This window comes from Phyllopteryx taeniolatus, chromosome 1, assembly GCF_024500385.1.
Source record: "Phyllopteryx taeniolatus isolate TA_2022b chromosome 1, UOR_Ptae_1.2, whole genome shotgun sequence".
NCBI classification, from domain to species: domain Eukaryota; kingdom Metazoa; phylum Chordata; class Actinopteri; order Syngnathiformes; family Syngnathidae; genus Phyllopteryx; species Phyllopteryx taeniolatus.
Window position 1 is genome coordinate 7,012,399 of NC_084502.1, and position 20,665 is coordinate 7,033,063.

The 20,665-nt window shown below is 41.4% G+C and overlaps 2 protein-coding genes across 6 annotated transcripts in view; one reads left to right on the plus strand and one right to left on the minus strand.

Moving 5' to 3' along the window:
- ptpn11b (protein tyrosine phosphatase non-receptor type 11b) overlaps nucleotides 1–10,242 on the plus strand; it is a 34,696-nt gene extending 24,454 nt beyond the window's left edge. For 3 of the 5 annotated variants that reach the window (XM_061767329.1, XM_061767346.1, XM_061767355.1), the window contains exons 10-16: nucleotides 118–249; nucleotides 1,206–1,360; nucleotides 1,674–1,741; nucleotides 2,338–2,489; nucleotides 2,676–2,776; nucleotides 3,648–3,777; nucleotides 6,390–10,242. In XM_061767329.1, the coding sequence (XP_061623313.1) occupies nucleotides 118–249; nucleotides 1,206–1,360; nucleotides 1,674–1,741; nucleotides 2,338–2,489; nucleotides 2,676–2,776; nucleotides 3,648–3,735 (696 nt within the window). In that variant the 3' untranslated portion in view covers nucleotides 3,736–3,777; nucleotides 6,390–10,242. The other 2 variants (XM_061767337.1, XR_009787706.1) reach the window with 2 other exon arrangements.
- Nucleotides 10,243–12,601: 2,359 nt separating this feature from the next.
- Nucleotides 12,602–18,698, minus strand: LOC133475050 (RING finger protein 223). Its single transcript, XM_061767371.1, has 2 exons — nucleotides 18,118–18,698; nucleotides 12,602–13,980 (listed from the first exon to the last, which is right to left on the minus strand). Exon 2 carries the CDS (start codon nucleotides 13,877–13,879, stop codon nucleotides 13,190–13,192), a length of 690 nt encoding a protein of 229 aa, XP_061623355.1. The 5' UTR covers nucleotides 13,880–13,980; nucleotides 18,118–18,698; the 3' UTR covers nucleotides 12,602–13,189.
- Nucleotides 18,699–20,665: the final 1,967 nt, after the last annotated feature.

Below are 20,665 nucleotides of genomic sequence, written 5' to 3' on the forward strand. Positions count from 1 at the left end.
TCTAGTTCTTTAGGTTTGTCTAATTCTTACAAACGCCCGCTGGCCCACCCTCCAACCACCACCGCGCAACCTCCCCCCACTCATCACCGCCACGTCTGTCTTATTCCTTCCATGTAGAACAAATGCGTCTGTTACTGGCCCAACCTTCACGCCACCGTGGAGTTTGGAAGGGTGCTGGTGAGAAATGTGGACGAGCGACCGTCTCAGGACTACATCCTTCGGAAGTTGGAGGTGACCCGTCTGGACCGGGTAGGGAAAGCTCTGCCCTCAATCAGTGTTGACACAGTGACCCGGGGTCAGATTATCTAACCCGTTACACAAAATCCGTGTTTGTGCTTACGGGGAGATCGCCTGCTGGCTCTCAAGGATACAGTCAACAGATGCACGCAAAGCCACATAACCGTAATCATTTCTAAACCAAGGTTGTTGTTGTTTTTTTTTATTATTATTGTAATGAGTATACAATGCTGTGAAAACGTTTTTGCTCACTTCTCCAAGTCTTTATTTGTTATTTTTTTGCATAGTTCCCACAAGTTCATGTTTAAGGTCATCAAACGAAGATAGCCCAAGTTGAACATAAAAAGCATGTTTTTAAATGGTGATTTGATTTCTTAAGAAAAAAAAGTATTCAAAGCTAAATCATGAATTAGCTGTGGCTAATCACATTTTTGGGAAAGCTGAGTTCGCTTTCACTGACCACACGCAAGCCATGGAAAAAAGACATTACCTTTCGGTGGAGATCTAGATAAAGATGCAGAAACAAAAAGTGTTTTTTTTTCGCATATTGTGTTCTTCTACGTGTTCTGTTAAAAGTGCATAGCCAAGCAACCAATTAACAGTCTATAACGCCATTTTTATGACAAGTTCGCTGCCCAAACTGTACTTCAGAACACAACTTCTTCATTCATTTTCTATTGGAGACGAGCAATGACGCACAACGTGCCGAGAGGATTTCTTTGTTTTAATGATCCAATTTTGGACCGTTATAAAAGTAATATAGAGCTTGACTGTCCTACGAAACTTCAAATTGCAACTACAAATTTGAAGCTTAAAGGATTTGCACGGCTTAGCATTTCTTATTGAAATTTGACCAACGCTTTGTCAAAGTTAGTCATTATTTTGAAAACAGAATTGTGGTGTGTATATTTTGTGACGCATCAAACGCCCCAAGTTTACGGTCTTTCTTTTTACTTTGGTCCTCACAGAGGGAGCCACTGAGGTACATCTGGCATTACCAATACCTGAGTTGGCCAGACCACGGAGTTCCCAACGAGCCCGGAGGAGTCCTTTGGTTTCTCGAGGAGATCAACCGGACCCAGAGGACCATTCCAGAATCTGGTCCCATTGTCGTCCACTGCAGGTACAAACAAGCAAGTTGTGCAGTTTAGGACAGCCATGGGCAACTGGCGGGCCACACGCCACCCCCACTTCCTGTCCCACCCTGTGTATTGTTTAGAATGTTACCAGTCCTGTGGTCTTACGGTCAGACACCACGTTCTTAACCTCTACATCGCAGCTGATCTCATGACCCTGACATTAAGACTCTCAGTGTCTATTGACTGAGCTAGCCTAAGTAAATCATTATCTATCCGAGATGGCGAAATCAGCCAAATCTGTTCACGCGTTCTTTTCTTCACGCATAGACTGAGCTTTCGTTCATGTTGTTCCCACAGTGCCGGCATTGGAAGGACGGGCACCATTATCGTCATTGACATCCTCATTGATATTATTAACCGCCAAGGTAGGATCACCTGTTTTGTATTAAAATGTATACTTAATACAGAATTATCGCAAATCCAAGAATTTCCAAGGTGTTCGGGTTTAAGTTTGCTTATCGCATCCGTTAGTTAGTCTTAGTGGCTAATCGGATCAGAAAGAATACGAGTTGAAGTAGCAAAGCTCTACTTTGACGAGATGCCAGTGACTCGTGCTGAAAGCAATTTGGAAAAGAGAGAAAACATCCTTTCCATCAAGAAAAAGCCCAAGTGCTGTTCTTGGACCTTGTTTGTCATCAGGATGTTGTCCAGAACTGCTTCCATTATAACCACCGTACTATATCATCAGGTCGGTGTCAGCAGTTCTGCTATTTCATTTGGATTATTAAAGTAGCTACCACATTCAATCAAACTTTTTGGTTTTGTTTCGTTTGTGTTGCTTTTGAATAAACCTCAACCTGATCTGCAACACAATCCTCACTGATCCTATCATACTGAATACATGAACTGACATAAATCCATCTGTCGTAACGTTTTTGTTCTGGACTTTTGGTGAACTTTGGTTGTGTTTTTTTTTTTTTTTACTGCATGTTATGCATGCATGTGGATGTTTGTGCCCCAGGCCTTGATTGTGATATTGACATCCCGAAGATCATCCAGAGGGTGCGGCAGCAGCGGTCCGGCATGGTACAGACAGAGGCCCAGTACAAATTCATCTACATGGCCGTGCAGCAGTACATAGACACAGCCCAGAAAAGACTGGAAGAAGAGCAGGTATTTTCCTGGATGTTGTCAAACACAAAATCCAAAGCTTTAAAATATTCACCCAGGGGAACTTATCATGGTAACGATCCCAGTAGGGCTCCAAAGTGTTTTCATTGTGGATCTTTGCCATCTAATTCAAACCAATTAGTGAGGAGAAAAGTGAAGCCGCATGGTCATGATGTTGTTACTTTGCAGAGGAGTAAAATGAAGGAGAGAGAGTACTCCAACATCAAATATCCTCCCATGGCCAACTCGAGGTCTAAAGTCAACATGGCGTCGTCACGCTCTTCGTCTGTGTAAGTACAACTCGGACCCTTGCGTTCAACTGACCTTTGACAAATCTAGAGAGGCTGAGGTGGGCTCGTAACTGTTTGATTTGCTCAATTCAAACAAATCCATGCGGAAGTCCAGGTGACGGTTTACTGCAGAAAACAAAACACACCAAAAAAAAAAAAAAAAAAAAGATAATAACAATGAAGTTAGACACAGCAAGTTCATTATACTACATTTGTGTAAATATGTAATGTAATGTAATTTGGACATTATCGAAGAAGGCAATAAGAAAGATCCTTTTTAACTTTGACGGTGGGAGACGATGTCAAGGTCGAGGTGAATTCCCATCAGCTGGATCAGACTAGGGTTTCATCAGAATAGATCAGAATTTTATAAAATGTGTGTATGGAATATATTGGATTCCATACATTTTGCACACCGCCAAGAATGAAAAAAATAATAATAATAATAATTCTCCCTGGTCTGTTTGTTGCACAACGTGACTACAGTGGTAAACAACGGATTGGCTATGCCACCGTGTCATTGCGAGATCTATCCGAAGAACACACCTGCGGTAAATCCAAACAAAAACTACATCCTGGTGGTGAAAAGACATTTAAATATGGAATATAATGTCGTTTCTGTGCTGACGTCTCGTTGTTTACTTATGTTCTGGACACATGCAGGTTGTTTCATGTATTCAGTAAATGTAAACAGTGATACTGAATATGACTCACTTGGAAGTAGTAGATGAAAGATGAGTACAGTCAAAACATTGCTTACAGACAGTTGACAGTAAATCTGTAAATTGGGCACCGTTTAGAACCTGCAGTGTGAAATGCGTTCTTCGAGACGGAGTTCTTTGCCACATATTGCCCCTCTGTGTAATTGTAGAATGACAAACGATGATTCTTCAAGTGTGTACGAGAACATCAACTTTAAAAGCCCGCAGACGTCCTTCAGCAGTAACACGAGGAGGTAAAACCGGTGCTGCGGACCTCCACGTGTTTCTGCAAGCTTCTCTGTGAGTACTTGAACATGGTTTGCAATTTGGGTTGTGAAACACTAGAACTGGCCACCATGAAAACCTGCTCAATTTGCTTGGGCTCTTCAATTCTCTCCATTTAAACTTGACAATTACTCGTCAGGGCTCTGAAGATCTTATTCTCTATGTTGGACTAGACTGATTGACTAGACCACTTCATTCACCTTGAAAGTTAATTCTTTATTTTACCATCTCTTTTAATGTTCGCTTCCTGCAGTTGAAATGGTTTCGCATCCTAATATTTATATAATGTGTACGTCGGCGGCATGGTTCTGCGCTACCGGTTTTCAAGCTTTCTAAAAGGGGTCGGAAAAGTTTTTCTTCGGGTACGCCGACTTCCTCCCACGTTCCAAAAGCGTGTCATTTAGGTTCATTTAAGACTCTAAATCCAATTGTCCGTGCCTGTATCTGTTAAGGTGAGCGTGGACGGTTGTTTGTCCGTATGCGCCCTGCGATTGGCTGGCAACCGGTCCAGGGTGTACTCCTCCTCTCGCTCAAAGTCAGCTGGGAGAGACTCCAGCTCTCCCGCGACGCCAATGAGGACGAGAGCCACAGAAAAATGAATTAGGATAAAGAGATTAGTACAATATACAATTAGACAACGTATTTCGTATGGGCAGTAGTTTTAACATTTTTACATTGTATTAAATAATCGGTCAATGAATTATAATTAAATTAATTGTAACTAATAACGTTTAAAAATGAGAGTGAATTATTTTATTATTGGAAAAAAAATGGATTATCCATATTGTATAGCACATTTGAGGTGGCACATCTGTCCATTGTAAAAATTGAGGACAAAAGTTTGCCCACCCTTGATCTATAGAGACAGTTTCATTCTGTCTGGGTCTAAAGTTAGTTATTCTATGTATGATTTTAATAGCCTGTAGCACAGGCCTGCATATGCATATTTATTTTGTTAAATTGTTTTATTATTATGATTTATTTTTTTTAACTTGAGTAGGCGTTGTCCACACAACACCACCACCACCACACACAAAAACAATAAAGCAACACCGTATGCTTATCGTTTGTCGCGTCAGTGTTGCAAAAACACGAGTGTGTCCAGCTCCGGCGTCCCTGCTTTGATGAAATCCGACTTAATTGACACCGAGTTGGCTCATCTTGTGGCCGAGTGTACGCTGAGCACGGCTCCACCTCGACTTGGAGCGCGGCGCACTGCCTAAACCCCACGAGCGTCCACACGGACTGTGGCGAGCGCGGACCCTCTCGAGCCGCTCCGGAGTTAAACCTCCAAGAACAAGGAGGACTTGTCACGCATTGCGCCCGCCCCCTCTTTCCTTCCAGCTCTGCTGCTGCCTCCAAAGCCTTCCCCTCTCTTAATCAGTGAAAGTGCCTTGTTGTCTGTAATCAAGCTTTCCCATCTCTGCTCTTACTTGGAAAGGTGAGTGTTCAAGCAGGGGTCGTGCCACCGCAAAAATGTCGGCTTGGAGCCAAGAAAAGGTCAAAGCGAGGTCAACTCAGACATGCTAAGCTGAAGCTGCTGCTCTTTTTCAGTCATCTCATAAACATGGACCGCGGCACTATCTGTCTTATTCACAAACCATCAACATATGTTCTTGTATTGTTGCTTCTCATTTTTGTATCCCACTGAAATTTAATTTGTGATCGTTCGTTGAAAGGATTTCTGTGCAAACGAGTCACTGTTTTATTTGGAACTGGTTAAGAGTTTGTGTTTGTCAACACCGAATATCTCAGCATGGTCCAAAAATGGTACCTGACAAAATATAAGCTCATGTACTGTAATTTACAAAAGCCCATTATGAATGTCAGAATGCATAAAATACTATGAGAAGATCATTTTTGGGAGAATAGTGTCTAAATGCTATCTATATTATTATTAATATAATCATAATATGACGATGAAAAAAAAGGTCGTTTTACTAGACCAATAAATTCATATTATGAGGGGAAAAAATAAGAATTACATTGTAATATTACATGGAAAAATACATATCATGTGGGAATGTCTTAATATGATAAAAGATAATTTCATACATTTCAAATACTGAACTGTAATATTATGAGGAAAAAGTCGTAAGATGGGGAAAAAGTCCTCATTTGACTAAAATAACTACAATTGTAATATTACATGGACATTTTTCTCATTTTAAAATACCATATGAAAAGAATATGTACTGTAATAAGGTCCTTTTCATTATCAAAAAAAAACCCAAACATTACTGTAATAGTAATATATTTTTTTAAAATTTTGATTGTGGGCATAAAGAGATTTGATTGATATGACAAGAAAAAAAGTCATAATTTCATGAGGAAAAAATCCCAACATCACGAGATTTGTTTGTGAGAATAAAGAATAAAGACATACTCTTACAAGAATAAAGTTGCAGTATTACCAGAAAACAGCTATTTTGCAAGAATAACATTTTATGACTTTGAAAAAAAAAAAAAAAAAAAGTGTCATTTTCTGATAATGAAGTCGGAGATGGAAGATGTGACATCCCAATTCTAAATGTATACCTGCGGTGAAATGAGGACTGGTGAAAATCTTGTCAAGTTAGACTCTCTGGCACATTTGACCTTTTTTTTTTGTTTTGTTTTGTTTTCAGTGTGGTCCTACACTCGTTAGATCATAGCCAATAATCGTCAGGCAGAAATGATGAGAAGATTCCTGAATCAGAAGTAGCAATCTCTGGACTTTGTTTGAATTGCTGTCCTTGTTAATCGTCAAGTCTGATGCGCTTCAACATCTGCCCCGGGAGAGAGGGTCACAAGGAGACGTGGGAAAAGGGACGGCGATTACGGCGCACCAGATGGCCAAGATTGAAGAATAGATTTGTCTCCAAAAAGTAATTTAGACAAGGGCTGTAATCCAGGCTTGATGGCGTACGGCCACATCACTGATGCGATAAGGAGCCGTCGGAGCGCTGAACCCTGCGTGCCGTGAGATATTTTTAGCCTCTGCCGAAATATCCTGGTCAAAAACAATTGCAACCATGTTAGTGGGACGTGACCCGGCTTGTGTGAAAAGTCATGAAGAGCTCAACGTCTGTCAAAGAGAGAGTCAAGCTAACAAGCTAAGGATAAATTCCTCGAATTTGGATCGACACCAAATTAGACAGATGCCCACCGTGTCTGGATATTCTCATTAAAATTCTGACTTAATGACTAAGAAAAAGAATTAGTGCTCAGGCCGTCCACAAGGTTTTTCTTCCAAATGGTCAAGTCATTTTGCATAATCCTAACTTTAATGACTTGCTTGGCAGAGACCTCAACACTTGACTTCCAAACTCAAGATCAAAAGAGAGCAGAATTAGTTGGGTTTTTTTTTTTGTTTTTTGTACGTATTTCCTATATTTTAAAAATGTAATCTGAACTCACTTTCTTGACATGAATAGAGGTAAAGTAGAAAACATGTTTATCTGTGTTGTAACATTGAGCCAGCAAATCCAATACATCCAAATAATACGATAAAGCAGTTTTGCAAAGGCTCCCGTTTTACATAACAAAAATCTCTCGGCGCACCCCCGAGCAAAAATGTCACAATACAATACTGAATACTGAAATAAGGATGATCCCGTCTCAATTTTCTCACAAATTGCCTTACTCGGTGAGCGATCTGGGCCTGTTGAACACAAAACTGATGACTCCTGTTGGATATATGGCAACAGGTGGATATGCAGGTTAATTGTACCTTCTCATGGGAGAGCATTGAATTCTTCTGCCTGTCATTATACGGCACAGATAGATGCAAAAAATATATATTTGTAATTGGTAATAAATAATAGAATTTCTGGAGAAATGAAGTGAAAATTGGATTGCACACTATTGTACCACAGCATCCAGGTTGGCTTTTCACTGCGGCACTGTCAGTCCCTGTTGATACACTTTAAGGGCCTGATTTACTAAGATCTCAAATAGCAGGAGCAGGCTTGCGGGATCTATTAATATTGCGACGTACTTGGCAACAGGTGTAACACCGTCCTATTTAAATGAAGGTTTTGCGCGTTAGGTAGCTTTGACGGTTTTAGCATGGAACATATTTAAGTGCACCGCAAGCGCCAAATTGAAGTTTGAAATGATGGAATTGGAAGTGTTAGTGGAAGAGGCAGACCAACCGTGGATATAGCGCTACAATATTTATCACCCCTTTTGATCCACACACAATTTGCATATTGAAAGAACGTGTATGTGCTTAGAATTACAGCATAAACTCCCTGTTTGAAAGGGGAATAAGTCTCCTATGAGTGCATCTCTTCCACAGCAGTGTGCCGTGGGATTAGAGCCATTTTGTCCTCTTTTTCAAGCTTTCTTAGTTTTCTTACCGTCTTTCACTGTCTACCGGCCCATCACGTTTGACGGGGTCCTTCACATTTCTTACGTTCTGTCAAGGCTGTCGATGGAAAACACGTGGATGCCGCTAATGCTAATCCATCTCTTGTACCAAATGATGCAAAAACGACATAACACACACATAGCACACTGCACAATGAGCTTTTGTCGTGTTTTGTCCGTGGTGTGCTTATATGGCGCTGCTGTGGCTGCCGGGAACATAATGTAAATTAAGGCGTAGATCATTCAGTAGCTCCAAAATTGCATTTTGTCTCGATAATTTTTGTTTTTGGCCTTTCAAAAACGTTCACATGAATGGAAAAAGATCTATGGTCTTATTTTGCCGACGCGTCCTCCTCACAATCACAGCAGTCATTGTTATACACAGCAGTGCAAAATCAACCACCGCAATTGTTCTCACATTTTATAAATCACATTGCGTGTGATAAATTGATCTTTTTGCATCTATCTACTCCTCCCAATATTTTGTGCATTTGGGTAGAAATGCAGAAAAGGTCATATTCTACCATGCAGGTGCACTCTCCCGTCCACTCAAATCTGTCATTTATGCATTCATTCACCTCTGCGATTGCAGAGCTTTCCTCTTCAAACATTCTGCTGGCGGCTTGCAGTATATTTTATTATTATGATTATTATTTTTATTTCATAGTAATGGCACAATGGTGTGTTATATGTTAAATAATTTGTGTTTATTTGATCTATGTTGGTTGTCAAATATGGTAAAGTTACTCTCCCGCAGTCTGTGGCAGAAGCTAGTTGCAGAACATCGCTGATATAGAACAGCACGCACACCCGCTTTTATATTGATGGACGTACAAACATGTGTTCAAGTCATAAGCACTTATTCTGACTAAATGACTTTTACTGCCTTTATTTCATACAGAATAAAATAAAATAAACTCATTGGCGACGAAACATCCGCTATGGAAATTATTTTCATATTTAAAGTGTGCAATATTTTCCAAATTGATTTCTATGGCATTCACAAGTCTCTAGAAAACTCCAGGCTCCATGATTTACAGCCAGCCTCAGACTTTGATGACTCCCGCCTCTTAGGCGGTTGCGCACACATTTCCCGGTTACCTGGGTGGGTGTGCCAGAAGTCTGAACGGTAGAATGCACGAAGCTGTAACGTGCGCAAGCCAGGCGCGTTAAAACAACGACTCACACACGAACGGGAGAATAGGACCCCAAATTAATTGCGTGGCTTTTTTGCCCATTTGGCAGACCCAATCCCGTGTGTGCCCGGTTATTAAATCAGCTTCTACTGTACATCTGTTGGCATGTAAAATCGAGTTTGCACCCATTTTTGTATGAGCAAACCCTTGATAAATCAGGCCCTAAGTGTGATCAAATGAAGTGTCGAAGGTGGAGAAAATAATGAATACTATCTGACCCTATGGTGCAGTCCCATGAGAGCCTTATTTTTAAAATGATCAAGTTGGTCGTGTGTGCTGCATTCACAGTCACCTTGTCATATTTTGTTTGAATATTGTTTGAATTTATTTTCTACATTTGCTACATCCATGGCATTGCTACCTAGTGTCTGTTAGAATAAAGTCCCTCCCCCTTTTCCCTCGAAACTGTGGGTTGTGTTCGTCGACTTAATGGAGAAATGGTTCGTTTTGTTGCTGTATTTATGAACTTTGTCACACTGTGGATCCTTTTGCTTTGTTTCATTTGTCTTTCACTTTGCCTCTTTCTTTATGTTATGTCGTAACATCAATACTTGAAAGCGTGAAACTGCTGAATCTTGGACAATTTATTTATTTTTTCTCATTTTAAAATGTTCATGATTTGATTGTGTTTGTTTGCATTTATATTATTATTATTGTTGTTGTTGTTAAGTTACCTCTGGCTCTGATTTGAACCAGTGTACATGGAGGTTTGCAGTGTACTTCTCTCTGCTAGTCCTCTCACTATTTACTTGAAGATGTTTGTTTTGGTTACTTGTTCCTCTTATATGACTGAGGTGAGTCCTTTTTTTGTTCTTCTTGCACTGGCTTCTGCTCAGATGCCTTCTCACTGTACAGGCCGCTACATGCGGATGCAAAAATTTGCCATTAGTGGCAACAATCCGGTTTGTAACAATAAACCTATTGTACGTTATCCTGACTGACTTTTTGATGGTGGAATGAATTTCAGGGGGAAATTCAAATGAGAGTTTTAAATAAAAACAGAATATGCAAATCATTTTCGACCGATATTTAATTGAATATACTACAAAGACAAGATATTTAATGTTCAAACTGATAGCAAATAATCATGAACTTAGAATTTTATGGCTGCAACACGTTCCAAACAGGCTGGGACAGGGTCATGTTTACCACTGTGTTACATCACCTGTTCTTGTAACAACATTCAATAAACCTTTGGGAACTGAGGACACTAATTGTTGAAGCTTTGTAGGTGGAATTCTTTCCCATTCTTGCTTGATGTACAGCTTCAGCTTGTCTTGCTGAAACAGGCAGGGGCCTCCATGAAAAAGACGTTGCTTGGATGGCAGCATCTGTTTCTCCAAAACCTGTATGTACCTTTTCAGCATTAATGGTGCCTTCACAGATGTGTAAGTTACCCATGCCATTGGCGCTAACACAGCCCCGTACCGTCACAGATGCTGGCTTTTGAACTTTGCGTCAATAACAGTCCGGATGGTTCTTTTCCTCTTTGGCCCGGAGGACACGACGTCCACAATTTCCATAAACAATTTGAAATGTGGACTTGTCGGACCACAGAACAGTTTTCCACTTTGCGTCGGTCCATCTTAGATGAGCTCGGGCCCAGAGAAGCCGGCGGCGTTTCTGGGTGTTGTTGATAAATGGCTTTTGCTTTGCATAGTAGAGTTTCAAGTTGCACTTACGGATGTAGCGCCGGACTGTATTTACTGACATTGGTTTTCTGAAGTGTTCCTGAGCCCATGTGGCGATATCCTTTACACATTGATGTCGGTTTTTGATTCGGTGCCGCCTGAGGGATCGAAGGTCACGGGCATTCAATGTTGGTTTTGGGCCTTGCCGCTTACATGCAGTGATTTCTCCAGATTCTCTGAACCTTTTCAGAATCAGAATCATCTTTTATTTGCCAAGTATGTCCAAAACACACAAGGAATTTGTCTCCGGTAGTTGGAGCCGCTCTAGTACAACAGACAGTCAATTTACAGAACACTTTGGAGACTTTTGATGATATTATGGACCGCAAATGATGAAATCCCTAAATTCCTAGCAATTGTACATTGGGGACCATTGTCCTTAAACTGTGCGACTATTTTCTCACGCACAAAGAGGTGAGCCTCGCCCCTTCTTTGCTTGTGAATGACTGAGCAATTCAGGGAAGCTCCTTTTCTACCCAATCATGGCACCCACCTGTTCCCAATGAGCCTGGTCACCTGTGGGATGTTCCAAACACGTGTTTGATGAACATTCCTCAATTTTTTTGCCACCTGTCCCAGCTTTTTGGGAACGTGTTGCAGCCATAAAATTCTAAGTTCATGATTATTTGCAAAAAAAAAACAAAGTTTATCAGTTTGAACATGAAATATCTTGTCTTTGTAGTGTATTCAATTAAATATAGGTTTACAAATCATTGTATTCTGTTTTTATTTATGTTTAACACAATGTCCCAACTTCATTGGAATTGGGGTTGTAGGTGTATGATTCTGGCATGAATTTGTATTTATTTTTTATGAAATTAACAGGAATGTCAAAAAAAAAAAGGCATTTCTTTTTTGCAATGTCATCTCAAATGAACAATCTTTGATCTACCATATATATCAATACATGCACTGTACTGTAGGTTTGTCCTTCTCCCATTCTGCACCACTCCGTTTATTCACTCAAATGTGTTTTTGGTTTTTTTTTCTTTTAACCTTCCCCCCCCCCCCCCCCATCTTATCTGCAGTGAGCATTTACCACGTTTACGCTCATTCCTGGCTGGATCAATCAGGAAGTTGTCCTTTTATTACGGTCCCCTCAGTGACTATCAGCCGCCTGTCATCGTGAGGGGCTGTACAGAAACCCCCTTTTTTGCTTCATACAGGCACTCATTATTGCTACTTCCTGACAAGGCCTTTGTTCTGTTTAGTCAAGAGTCCAAGGTTCTATTTGGGAGGTGTATTATAGTTAATGACTGTTTTACAACGAGAACCTTTCCATGAAACTTGGCATCATAACGCATTTCCACTCACGCGGAAGTTGGCTTTCACTAACACCAAGTTCGACTTTTACGACAAAACGGGACCCTTTGACCCTTTAAGGCCACCAAACTTTTTAGTTGAGTCAAGTCAGCGTACGTAACAGCAAAATGCAACTGTACAGTCACATTTGACCTGGCTGATATGCCTTTCCTCTTCTGACAACTTTTTCCATTCACACACATTATGAATTTTAGGAGGAGGAAAAATATGATTACTACAAGTGTTTTCTTTATTTTGTGTGTGATCCACTCGTATTTTGCCAGCTAGGAAAGTGAATCTCAACTAGCCTAAGCACCATTTTATTTCTCCTTTTCATTTATTCACAACAAACATTTCAACTCATCAAAAATATTTTGAGGCAAAAAAAAAGAAGTCCCATTTCAAATCTACACACATGATGCAACTGTAATGAAATACAACATTAAGCAAGCCGGGCTCATTTTAATACGGTCAAGAGGTTAAATGGTGCGAAATCTTCAAATTGTTGCTCTCCGATGAAAAGCGTGTCTCCAAATCTAAGACAAGACAACAATAATAAAGTGTTTCCTTCATGGGATTAAGTGCATGTAGTTACTTAAAGCTCTCAAAATGTGGACGTGTGCCTTTCAATGAACAGCGACAATATAGTTTCCCTAAAAAGCTGAAGTGTGACGAGGTGTGGTATGGTGTATTTTTCCATATTACCACCAAAAATAAATAAATATGGCCTTCAGGACAGACACTGTTGGGGGTCCTCCTCTTGGTCAAGCGCTGCTAAATGAAAAATGCACAGCGCGTCGTCACAAGTGAACATTTTTCTTCATGCGCTCACTCTTGCGATCCACAAGCTTTACACAATCAAGCCCAGAGGGCCAGCGTTCATGTCTATTCTGCCAGACCCGCAGGCCTGTTCAGCGGGTCAAAAGCGGCGGTGCGGTTCAGTTGGACCATCTGCATACATCGCATGTTTCCGGTGCGGAATACGCACTGCAGTGGCCACAGCACCACAACGACCAACAGCACCATGAGCACCACGAAGAGCACCATCCGCTTCCAGTCCGCCAGCCGGTCCAGCAGGCGTAACCTCAGAGGCGGGGTCTGGATCGGGGCGCCGCCTCCCTTGTCGGCGCCAATGTCGATGCAGATGCACAAGGCCGAGAGGCTGTCGGACGCCGGCCTGGAGCTTTTGTAACACAACTTTTCGCCGTCCAGCCACACGGGCTCCTCCTGCTGCTGGTGGCCAGGTAAATTTTGCAGCATTTGGTGGTTGGTGGGCAGAGACGGTGGGCCCCCCTCGGGCAAAGTGGTGCTGTGGCGGCAGAAGGGGCATAAGAGGTGCGTCGTCCCCTGGCCGCCTTCCTGCTCGGCCGGCGAGATCGCCATGAGGCGGGAGAGGCACTCCAAGCAGAAGGTGTGGGTGCACGCCAACAACTTGGGCGTTTTGAAGACGTTGTCGTAGGTGTTGTAGCAGATGGGGCACTCCAGCTGGCTCACCGTGGACATTTTCTGTTGGGGCTCACCACTAGCCGCCTGCGGCTCCACCTGCGTGTGCCAAAACTGCAGCGACTGTTCCATCTTTAGGAATATTGACCAAACTGCTGGGATCTGTCCCTTTCTGCACTCCCTCCTCCTGCTCCTCCTCCTCCTCCTGCTTTGCCCTTGACTCCTCAATCACCCTAAAGACACAAAACAAGTAGCAGTTGTTAGTTTAGCCCTCCACGTGCTCCTTTACCTTAGAACGCATTTAAGATCTGAAACATGCATCATTCTCCAGTCATGCTCAATTGAACTACAGTATTTTTGGTGCTTTGTGAGTAATTTAAGATATGAATTTGAACACTCGTCCCAAATTTGGGGCAGGTGGCGGGGGGAGGCATACAGGTTAAAGAATAACACAATATGCAGCTCTTCAAGACATTCAATAAATCTACAGAGACTTCAGGTCATTTCAAATCTAAATGGTTCACTCCAAAAGTGTCTTTTGTTGTGCTTTTTCACAATATACCAGCGGTGTCAAAGAGGGAAAGTGTGACGATGACCGTTGAACCAGAAATCCAATGCATTACCCCTTTTGAGGGTGGGGGGTGCAGATACACCATTTCCAGTCCGGAACAACGGCATTGTGCCCGAGTTAGTTTCCGCCGCTTCTGGATGCAGGAATGTTCAAACTTGTGTGCATCACTGACCAAGTTAGTAGCTATGGCTGCCCTCAGGTTGTTACTGTGAAACTATAGAAATGTTTCATAGCTAGGTGTGTCATAAAACATCATAAATCACGGGTGGGTATGCACCTTGCTTTTAAGGTCACGATCCAGTACAGTAAGGAAAAAAACTGCTTAAGTGTCGTGTAACCAGTAACAGAGTTGAGGAATCTGAAGTTGAAACATCAACAGCTTTATTTTGTTTTCTATTTCGGAAAGTTCAACTTCGATAGTTTGTCTTCTTTATAGGAAAATAAGTTAAAGATGATGCCGATGGAACCGGCATTACCACGCCCAGCAGCGTTCAACTTTTCATCGGGCATTAGGAGGGACTTAAGCGGCCTTCGTACGCGCCACACATTTTGAACTGAAATTGGATACAAAGCGTCTCAGCGTAAACATGTTAACTTCACAACTTCACAACTAAAATGACAACGTTGGAACCGTTGTTGTCGTATGTGTTTAAACGCTTTTGTACAAATACACTTTAGTGTCACACGAGGACAAGCAAAATAGAAAATGAGTGGATGGAAGGACATCAAAAGTTTGTGTTTGGGAAGTAAACATGAGTTTGAGCTCACCACGGTAATGGTACTCCTTTTCCCTTTTACCGTGTTGATTCCCTTACATCTGATAATTCGCTCACATTTTCAACAAAAAGAAAGTTTAATTAGGGTGGTGCAAGTGTGAGGCATGTATTTACAGTACAATCTGTACCTGAAGGAACCGAATGTAGCCTGTGCACTGAGTAAATAACAACACTGGCTCGTGTTGTCTGAAGCCAGTGAAGTGAAAGCAGTTGTGATAGCAACACAGTCTGACCTTTTGATGCCTTTCTATTAACACAGGACCCCATGCGCCATGTGGTACCCGCGGATGCACACGCCAATAAGATCCAGTACAAGTGTTTGTCTCAAAAAGTCTTTTTAAAGATACAGTAAGTAGTATCACTGTACTGCAGTATGTAAGTCGCTTTGGTTATTACACTGTCCTTATTTCCAATATGTTTAATAGATACGTAGCTGGCTAGTTAGGCGGAGGCATGATCAAAGTCAAATTAAAGTCACGTTTTTAGAGAAAAGAGGTCATCTTGTGGAAAAATGATATAATTATGAAAATGAATTTGTGGTCCTTTGAAAAGAAGAAATATTCATGATTGCCTGTCCAAGTTCCATCAAAATGACAGTGCCGTTCCAGAACTTCCCGCGACCGTACATTTATTTGATCTATTTACACTGCATTTTACAGATTTATACATCATTCCAATACAAAGTATGCACGTGATATGGAGGTATTATTTTTGTCCCCTGGGGTCGCCATCCTAACGATCTCCACTGTAGTATTTGTGACTTTGAAATATGTGTGTGTGGCTTAAAACGCGGCAAATGGGAATGTGTTATCGTTTGTTCAATAGAGTGATTGAAAGTGCACCAGCATCCCAGATTTCCCGTGGCGGGATTACAATTCGTTCTGAATAGTGATGGAATGGCGCTAATACTAAATGAGCTAACCACGTGTACTTTACCGTAGACATGTAGTTGCGTAAGACAGTTTTGTTTTGCAGTAGGCACATTGCACTTTTTTAAGTGAGAAATGATCCCAAACCTTGGACATTCTCGGTCTTTTAGGAATTCTTTCCTCCTGGTTTATTTGCTCGGTGAGTCCGCAGCAGTAACGGTCTACGTGGAAAAATGATCGCCACAAAGTCCCGCAATATTGCGAAAAATCCACGATCAGAAATGAGATATGTACGATTTTAAAATGCGGGATACAGTGAAAGCGCAAAAAGGAAATTGCAATATAGTGGGGGAACAACTGTATCACGAGATTGGCATCGTTTAAAACAGTCATTTTATGAGAATAAAGGAATTGTTCAAATGAATGAACAAAGGGAAAACTATATTTTTAATGAGTGAATGTTCAAACGTCTACATACGTGTAATTCAACTTTATCTTTTTGATGAATAAATACATTATTATATTAACAGTATGGATATTATAGTTTAGCCTTTATTGTTATGATTTGTTTTACTTTATGAAAGAATATCCGCCGGCAGGGATGGATGGATGGATGGAAAGAATATCCTTGTTCTGGTGTAGCTACTGAAGTGTCCCGCAAAGTCTTCCGTCTTCTGTTCTCGCCGCCTCTAAAATTTGGGCTTCTCCGTGCAAGCGTCCTCAAATGCTTTGCGCAATTTAACTGAAGCCTTACACGCGGCTGGCAAAGCTTGCGGACGCGCGCGACAAACCGAAACACTCGTTCAGCCCATCTTTTCAGAAAGCGTGCCAAGCTATTGGCGTGGAAATGTTGTTTAGCACCGACGGTTACTTTGTTCACAGTAGCGAGGGCAATGGTGTACTCTAGCAAAGACAGGCTATGTATCAGTATTTGGGCCAAAGTGCTGAATAGTATACAGTACGGTCAAATATTAACTCCCAAGACTCTGGTACGCCAACGTTGAACTCCTGAGTGATAATGTTTTGTCTTATCACCTGCACATGTTGTTTATTTCTCCCTCACCTGTGCCACTGACCTACAGACCCACACTTTTAATCGTTATTTTGTTGTTGTTTTTTAACTTCTGCTTGCGTTATTTGAGCCGAACCGACAGTTTAACTGCCAAACGTGAGGATAATAAAAGATGATGGTGCTCGCCCTTCCAGTTTTCAGGGCTGTTGGAACCTGATCCGCCCTCTTGTTTAAAGAGCTTCAACATTATTAGGTAGCAGAAGGAGAACGGGGAAAAAAATAGGTGGTGAGTTTGCACTGCGTGCATAAAGTAAACACAAACCAGTCAGTGGAGTTGAACATGCGGCATGAGCGAGAAAAACTTTCAAGTAGTGACATATTAATAAATGGATGCAAGTGCTACTTGAAACTGTGGGCTGCTTACACACTGACATTTGACGGCACAAATTTAACCGTTGATCATAAAAAATATATTTTTTTTTTGTATCAGTGCGAATTAACCGTGCTACTTTAAAAGGTTGTAAAAGTAGTGATCTTCAATCTTTGTATTGTTGCTAATACTATTTGTCATAATAATAATAATCTTGCCAGAGATACCCTAATTAAATACAGAATGAGCCGGCGACTTAAATAAATATGTCCACGGATGCCCGTATCTATCTGCCTGCGCCCAGATCAAATACACCAAAATCGCTTTCGACCAGTTACTTGTAGATGTGATCTGAGCAGGTCTAAGTTTAGCCCGACTTTCTGCCACCAGATTGTCACTGCGCCAGGCGCATGTCAAAGGGCACACCCTCGCATCGCTGGAACACCCGGTTTGCCGCAGGGGGGGGGGGGGGGGGGTCTGCCAAAGTGAGAATTAAAAATAGATCCTGTCGGTTTTCTTCCCTCAGATGCTCTCTAAGCGAAAGTCTCACAAAATGTTGTGGTCCCGCATGTCACACGTGATGATGGTTCTGTGGGCTATAGATTTTCGAGAAAACTTTGGCTGAACTCCAGATTGCCCCACTTTTGAGGCATTCAATATTGGAGGTTCCGCTGTATTAGCAATAACTCTCGGTGTAATGCAGTACAGTTTGGGGAAAAAAACAAAACATAGATCTAGAACAACAGCGTCATTTTAAAAAGTAATAGTTTACCTGTAAACAAGGTGTCCTGGTGTCCCCTCACAGATAATGAAGAAGCAGATTTCTGCCTCCGGCGTAGTCTTTCTCTCCTGGCCTCCTGTGTTAGCGTTAGGTGCCCTGCAGTGGGTGCACGGGTAGGTTGTGTGTTGTCCTTCCTCCCGTGTGCGCTTGTTGCTAGCTATCACCTTGTGTGCTCTGACAACTCCCGCCTTTTAGCACTTTATGCAAATGCTTGCAAACCGTCTCGTCCTTGAGGTGGCGACTTGAGGCGGGGCAGGAAAGCTCGACAGAAATATGTTGTTTCCAACATATCACTGCAACCCTCCTCTGAATTGCCCCCGTATGTTACAGAGAAGGAAATGTAGTCACATTTTGTGTTGTGTTCCAATCACACAGACACACAAAAAAAATGCTGATCAGTATGATCAAACTCATCAAACTACAAATGCGTGTTTATAGACGACTACCATGTATGATTTTTTTCTTTCTTAACATAGAACTTAACTGGTGAAGTTGAGGGAAAACTAAGGGAAGACTCATGACGAGGCTGAGCCAAGCTTTGTGGGGAGATCAGGGTTCAAATCTTTGCGTGGAGTTTCCTCCCACATTCCCAAAACCCATAATTTTTCGCTTGATTGACAACTTTAAATTGCCCATAGGTGTGAATGTGAATCACTTTATCATTGGGGGGTTGTGTTTTTGTTATCTAAATATTAAGCTTCAACCAAGTGGGTTATTGTGTGGTTTTACACTTTCCTATGTTGTTTAAAAGGACACTTTTTCTTTTATTATTATTGGGTTTTTTTTTGGAAGCTTTCTAAAAGGGGCTGGTCATGGGCTAGATAGACCGACGGTGTGTATTATACTGCCTCCTGGTGGCCAAGGCACATACACCAGAAGGAGAGCAATGCCAGTGGGCATTGTAGCATGAAATCATGATCCACACACACTGTACATTTCTTAACATTCGATTTAATTATGTTATTACCGTATGTTTTTATAATGTATCATACTGTACTATAGTGCTGTATTTTTATTTTTTATTTTTTTTAAACATTTGTATTGGTGTGTTTTGTGGGACTGGAACAGATTAATGACATTGCTATAGATGATTACGTCGAGATTTGAGTGTTTTAAATTACAAACATGGCCCCTTCCCCCCCATGCAAAGACAACACACAAACTGTATTGTTGAGCAAAATGAGGACCGCGAAGAACTTTCATACACGTGGTGCTCATCTTTAGTTTGTGTCAGGAAATAGTCAAGTAGATAGGAATACTAAACATACAATTGTTTGAAGTGATGACCATGGAATCCGCCTTTCATGAATGAGAAAATCGTCTACGTACTGTATGCTCAACACTACGGCTGGGTTATTTAATGCAGCAAACTGAAATAATGCGGTGTCATATCGTGTGCTGCGTCACAGCCGCTTTGAGGAAGAAGTCTGATTATAAAGAAGAAAAAAACTTCTTCCTGGAATATCACCAGTTTGAATGAATGACACGGTCCTGTTGTGATCCATTTTCTGTCAAATCATTTAGCAGGATGAGTCGCTTTAAGGGGGATACACGTGAGAGGAGGGGAACTGATGAGGAGTCCTCAGAGGCAAATACAATACGATATTGGTGTTGATGGAAAAGGAACATTTGTGGGTGGCTGTTGTCTGGCTTCTGAGGACTCTAAAATTGTCCATCAATGTGAATGGGAATTGTCTGGATGATGGACCGGGGACCACCAGTCTGTGCTGACCCCAACGACGACAAATACTATCGAAAATGTTTGGGTGGAATGGCTTTTTTTTTTTTTTTACTCTAACCGCAAAACAATAACTATATTGACTTCCTGATCAATAGGCCCTTCAAAATGAGTTTCCCTCAAAACTAAGAACCTTGCTGGTTCAAATGTATTTTAAATGGTCCAGTTGCACTCTATTCCCAAATATCAGGCATTATTGTTCTGTGCCAGAGCACGAATGCTACAGTTTATCATAGAACCCTTTTTAATCCTGTCGTAGTTGTCAACCCTCACATTTTTCTTCCACACAAACACGACTTTTTTTTTTTTTTTTTTTTTTTTTCCCCCCCCACTTTTAGCCTCGGTGTGCTGTACTGACTTGCTACAAATGATGCAACTTTGTTCATCTACCTACGCCAGAATAATTAAATGCTCTGCCAGTAGCTGCGTACATATAGCGTAAGGTACAACCAACCTGTTGCCGGTCAAACCTAAACGGACTCCGATTTCACACTGACTTAAGTAGATTGGTGAGTCATTGAGACCAGATCATCATTGTACTGAGGTGTGTATACGTTTTGTGTTATTTCTGTTTGGTGGTGAGGGGTTTTTCAAATGTAAATTACGGCATCAGCTCAATAAAATGTTTGGAAACACATTACTTCACTACAAGGTATTCATTAGAATTCTTTCTATTGGGTCGATTTATGTAGGTACTGTATGTAGTAAGAAGAACAACCACCGCCCCACGACACTTCTGTCGCTATAATAAGTTGAAGTAAAAACTGATAAATGGTCTTTTCTTAGGTGCGAGACATCCGA

Coding starts and splice junctions, on each gene's coding strand:
- LOC133475050 (XM_061767371.1), bottom strand. CDS start 13,879: ATGGAACAGTCGCTGCAGTTTTGGCACACGCAGGTGGAGCCGCAGGCG.